This window comes from Penaeus monodon, chromosome 10 (genome assembly GCF_015228065.2).
Source record: "Penaeus monodon isolate SGIC_2016 chromosome 10, NSTDA_Pmon_1, whole genome shotgun sequence".
Lineage (NCBI taxonomy): Eukaryota > Metazoa > Arthropoda > Malacostraca > Decapoda > Penaeidae > Penaeus > Penaeus monodon.
This window is the reverse complement of record NC_051395.1, coordinates 18,534,358-18,540,115: the sequence shown is the minus strand read 5'-3', so window position 1 is coordinate 18,540,115 and position 5,758 is coordinate 18,534,358. Positions and strand designations below refer to the sequence as shown.

At 33.5% G+C, this 5,758-nt stretch overlaps 1 protein-coding gene across 3 annotated transcripts in view; it reads right to left on the bottom strand.

Annotated features, from left to right (window-relative positions):
* Positions 1–224: 224 nt before the first annotated feature.
* Positions 225–5,758, bottom strand: part of LOC119577904 (acyl-coenzyme A synthetase ACSM3, mitochondrial-like) — an 11,001-nt gene continuing 5,467 nt past the window's right edge. For all 3 annotated transcript variants that reach the window (XM_037925562.1, XM_037925561.1, XM_037925560.1), the window contains exons 5-13: positions 5,753–5,758; positions 5,448–5,630; positions 4,388–4,511; positions 3,912–4,110; positions 2,442–2,560; positions 1,901–1,994; positions 1,645–1,780; positions 1,315–1,534; positions 225–479 (exon numbers count right to left, since the gene is read on the bottom strand). The exon at positions 5,753–5,758 is cut by the window's right edge and continues 169 nt beyond it. In XM_037925562.1, coding sequence (XP_037781490.1) covers positions 393–479; positions 1,315–1,534; positions 1,645–1,780; positions 1,901–1,994; positions 2,442–2,560; positions 3,912–4,110; positions 4,388–4,511; positions 5,448–5,630; positions 5,753–5,758 — 1,168 coding nt within the window. In that variant the 3' untranslated portion in view covers positions 225–392. The remainder of the gene's footprint in view (positions 480–1,314; positions 1,535–1,644; positions 1,781–1,900; positions 1,995–2,441; positions 2,561–3,911; positions 4,111–4,387; positions 4,512–5,447; positions 5,631–5,752) is intronic.

Sequence of the window (5,758 nt, the reverse complement as noted above, 5' to 3'; positions counted from 1 at the left end):
TTTTACCTAACATTATTTTAGAATATTATTATCATGAAGATTCACTTGCAAAATGACCAACTGTAGATCTAGGAAAATGATTAGGGGTTACCATTTATATGAGCTCCCTATTATGGGATTTGCTTCATTAGTTATATTTCCCTGTATGCCCTCTTGAGTGCAACCCCTGTACACCCCCATCCCCAACTCAGAGGAAGCCATTTGGTGAAGTCAAAAATCACAAAAGGTTCTCTTTTGTACTTTATTATTATAATACAATGATATTTTTATTATGCAATTCAGATTTTGTTTAAAAAATAGCAATTACATGGTGCAGTGGACACTTCTGTACCATCAAATCAAACTATTGAGAAAAGGATGATCTTTCAAATCAATGTGTAGGATTATAACCCTTAGGTTTTTGCCCATTCGTTGCTGCGAAGTTCCACTCTTCTTATCTTACCACTGATGGTCTTTGGGAGTGTCTCCACAAATTCTATCTGCAATTTGGAAAACAGATTATGTTAGACAACTTCAGTGCATGCAAAAGTTATCATATCAAAGGGACAATAGATATATATACATTGTATGGCTGCTTCAAGAAAGAACATCATCTTTATATACTTGGAATTAAGAGAATTTCCTGCAAAGTTTCAATCTGATGCTGAAAGTATAAAAATGAAAAAGAATGTTTGATGCTCCCTAATTAACCTGCTGATACATGTATATACACATTATCCTTTGTCATCGTTTTTTTATTTATTATTATTATTATTATTATTATTATTATTATTTGTTTAAATAGAGATGGCTCCAAAAGTGCTCAGCTTTTTACACCTTTCCTTGATATTTCAGTAAGAAAAGTTTTCACGGTTATTGATATTAATGTTGTTATAACAGAATTGGCAATGATGATAATATTAAGATTAATAAGGACTATAATAGTAATACTTTTTTTTTAAATTCTCCATCTGAGAAGCTATCTCAGAGTAAACAAACTTAATAAAATCAAATTGAACTGGATAAAGCATGTACTCAATGCCAATAATATCCATAAATGCTACTAAAATCAGATATAAGTAAATTTGACCTAAAATTTAACCAATTCTATAATTTAAATGCATTAATTAGTCATTTACTTTTATAGTCCCATGCTTTTCTATTTCCACTTTTAGTCAACACATAATTGTGAAAATGAAAATGTCTCAAGAAATTTTGAATTCATTCATGTTATTCTAATGATCATCTTCCTTGGCTGGTTTAAATTTCCTCTGAATGTTTGAGTAAGTTCTGTGCTTCCTGAATTAAGGAACCTGTAACTGCTAAAATAATTACTTTTCTAGGGTACTTGTAAGGTGCTGTATTCTGCTTCACATAGTTCTGCAGTTCAACAATCAGGTCTTCGTGTTTGTGGTTCTTGTAGTTGTCAGCCAGAACAACAAATGCCTTCACAACTTCTCCACGGAGACTGTCAGGTGAGGAGACCACTGCCGACTCCACCACAGCTGGATGCTCGATTAAGACAGACTCCACTTCAAAAGGTCCAATTCTGTACCTGTGAATGTCATATAATGTGAGTTTCCAATACTTGATAACCAATCCAAATGCACCCAATCTTTATCTGCTTAAATTTCCAGGAAGTATTGAAAGTCTAGAATGACATACCCTGAAGAGATTATGACATCATCAGCACGGCTAACAAACCAGAAGTAGTTGTCCTCATCATAGTAAGCCTTGTCACCAGTTATATAATAATCACCTAAAAACACTTTTGATGTTTGCTTCTTGTTGGACAGGTATCCTGTAATGAACAGGAATAAAAGGGAGTAGAAGGAGACTAACGGCTTTGAAAGATCATAAATAATTAGAATTTCTTACATCTCAGACTGATAAAAGAGGAAATCAAAAACATTATACTTACCATTGAAAAGTCCAATTGGTTTCCCCTCTTTCAAGGAGACAGCCAAGTACCCTTCCTTGTGAGGTTCCAATTCATTCAGATCATCATCAATTACCTGCACATAAAGTACACTTTGCAATGAAGGGTCAATCTAATTTGGGAAAATAATTATTATCTGGTGGGAAAAGTGTTCCTGTTCTTTTCATAATGAAAGTAAAGATAAAGCAATATTTTCAGTAATAAAAACAAGTTGAATACAATACAACCTTGATCAATAGATACTGTATAACACTGCACTAACAAATCATTAAGTAAACAGGTTTTGGGTCACGAAAAATGTGTGAATCCCTATATTTTTGCAGGGCATCATAATTACATTTATCTTACTAGTATATGTATACATAATCAACAGATAACAGTGTACTGCCATTTTTCAGTATTCTTTATTTTGTTCTTATTCCAGTGATATATATTCTTGTTTACTACATGATCATTACTGCATAAAATGTCAAAATCTGATAACCTGATATTTTACAATAACTTTTTTCTTGCATTTACTTGCCTTTAAATTGTAGCCTGGTGCTGGTTTTCCCATGGAACCTGGACGGTAATCTATGCCTTTGTACATGCAGCACAGCAGTGTTGTTTCTGTCTGCCCATATCCTTCATAAATCCTCAAACCTAAAATATGAGAACGTTTCCTATCAGGCAAACTGAATATCATTCACAATCTCTCAGAAGCTTCCCAATAATTTTTCTGGTTATAGAAAAATGTACTTTCACATACCTAAAGGAAATAGGTTAATCTATTGGAAAAAAAGGTGTCAAATTTAGTCTACAGCCAAGAATATGCTTTATCTTTCTCCATAAGCTCAAAAACAAGACTAGACTGATATGTATCTCTTCTTTGGCATTTTGTTAAAAAGGTAGCCCCATTGTAAGGTAGATCTTTGCAGTGCTCACCCACCGAACACCTTAGATGGCAATAAACTGACTTGTAAAGAATAAAACTGACTACATTTTGGCAGTGCAACCATATACAGCCCAAAGACAGAATGAAGACCAATATTTGCAAATGATTTATATTTCTCTCTCACTCATTCACTCACTCTAATGCATGCACACTTGCTCGCTTCCTCACTCCCTCACCCACAAAAAACTAAACACAATACAACACACACACACACACGCACATATATACATATACAAACATATATAAATGCACACATGCATGCGCACGTGTGCACGTGCACACACACACACACACACACACACACACACACACACACACACACACACACACACACACACACACACACACACACACACACACACACACACACACACACACACACACACACACACACACACACACACACACACACACATACACACACAAAAAAATATATATAGGGAACTACTCAAGGGAACCTAAAAGCTTAGCTACACCAAAGATCATAGTAACGTGAATAGAAGTTATCCAATTGCTTTGTGAGACAATTATTTAAAGAAAATAATGTTAATTTCATCCAGTCCTTCTTTTTAACTAATTAGGTACATGTACTGTTGCTGAATATAGATGGCTCTGTAAGTGCTCAGCCATCAAGGAGTTAATTAATAGGTCCTATGTGACCTAACCGGATTTCTTGAATTATCAGGATTTTTTTAATGCTATAATATCAATGCTATTATTATTATTATTATTATTATTATTATTATTATTATTATTATTGACATTATAATTATGCTCTTACAATACAATAAATAAAAAAACAATCTTTCCAAGCATCAAGGACTAGTAATTGAATCTTTGGTGACTAAGTACTTTTGGAGGCATCTATTTGTATACAAAATTAATAAACTAAAAGTGGCATATACATCATACCATCCCAGCCCAATGGGTTAAGCTATCCTGTACCACAACATAATCATAATGCTTGCTTTTTCAATCATTATGAAGCACAGAATAATACATTTTACTAGATTTATTACTATCATGATGTTTAAAAGCGAAAATTATGAGAATATATACCTGTAATTTTCGTCCATGTTTCCATTATTTCTGGATTAAGGGGTTCACCTGCACTGACACAATGCCTCAGAGAATGAAATGGATATTGTGCAAGACCACACTGTACCATGGCTCTATAGGCAGTTGGAGGAGCACATAAGACACTCACTGGATACTTATTTAAAATATGTAAGACTTCTTCTGCATCAAATTTTGCTTTCTGTTAAAAAAGATAAGAATTAAGGTCAGTCTAACTTTACATGATTCTTTGGTAAAAAGTCAATATGGGTGAGAAATACACAAAGAAAGCTGCAACTTCTATATCAGATAAGAGTTACATTATATATACATCTAATGGTCACTAATACTTCATGATCTTACAATTTTTTCTCATAGCTTCCATTAACAATATAAGTCATAGCCTATAATATAGTTACCAGAAACAGAACTGAAAACTTTTTAGTTTATTTTTAACATAAAAAGAGTACTCTAACCACCTGATGAATGAATGCTGTTGCACCAGCAAGGAAAGGTGCATAAAGGCTTGACCAAGCAGCCTTTGCCCAGCCTGTGTCTGATATATTCCACATCAGATCATTTTCATTCACTTCTAGCCAGTACCTGGAAGGTTTTGGAAATTTGCAAAGATCAAATATATTTTGACTGCTTCTTGTTGAGATTTGTTTATTGTAAGTTTCTTGGCTACTATTAAAGATCTGTTGAAGTAAAGGTCATTGGTCTTGCACTGAGTTTATATACCTGCATGAAAAAAGACTAACAAACAGAAACAAAATTATACACAAATAACAAGAACTGTTAAATATGTAATGCAATATAATATACTAGATGCTTCAGAATAGAGATTCCCCAATTCCTTGTTTAGGAGATGGAGACTGAGCCCCTGCCTTGGACCTCAGCTTTTACCTCAACTAATTTTGTATGTTCTTTTCTTCTCCCCCTTTCCTGTTCCTTCTCTTCTTCATCCCCTTCTTCTGTCCACTCATCCTAATTGTTAACTCATTTTTGCCCTTTTTGCCACAATAATTTATCATACTGCTATATCTAGCACATTTATTTGTTTTAACCAAGCCACTAAATCATTCATATCAGAGAGAATACTGCTAAATTAATGACACTATTTTTGATAGTCAACTTCCCAACCACTTACAACAGTATTCTTCATACTTCGTATTTTCAAAGTCACTGCAAAGAAGTCATTCTCATGAGACTGTACATAAGCTTACACATTTATCTAACATCTCATACTTTATTATACTGTAGTACAAATAAGACATGGTGGCTATATACACAGTATGCCATGGTATTCTCCTAAGAAAATGTCTAGTACTATGACAAATCTCTATCTCAGTAATTTCAACAAGGCAGCCACACTTCTTAGAAACTTGAACTCTCCAAAAAAAAAAAAAAAAAAAATCAGTAACCTCATTCATAAGTTCTAAAATGAAATGTCACCATGCTGCCTTACAAGCTATCCAGTATAAAGAAAGAAATACACATGAAAAACATATGTATCAAATTAGAAAGATTATAACTTACTTTGTTGTTATTTTTTGACCAATGCCATAACTAGCTTGTGTATGTGTTACCATTTTTGGCTTGCCAGTTGTTCCTGAGGTGAAAAAAAGCTGAGCAATGTCCTCTCCCCTGCTCTTAATGCATGGTGTTTTTGTTTTACCTTCCACTGTCTTTATCAAATCATCATACGAAATCCAGCCAGGTCTGAAGGAGAAGAATGAGTCATGAATGGGAATAAGACAATTATAATTTTAATCATAGAGTATGCTGTGCAAAAATGCAAAATTAATTCTTGATAGCAATTTAGAAGTCTACAGATAACATACATAATA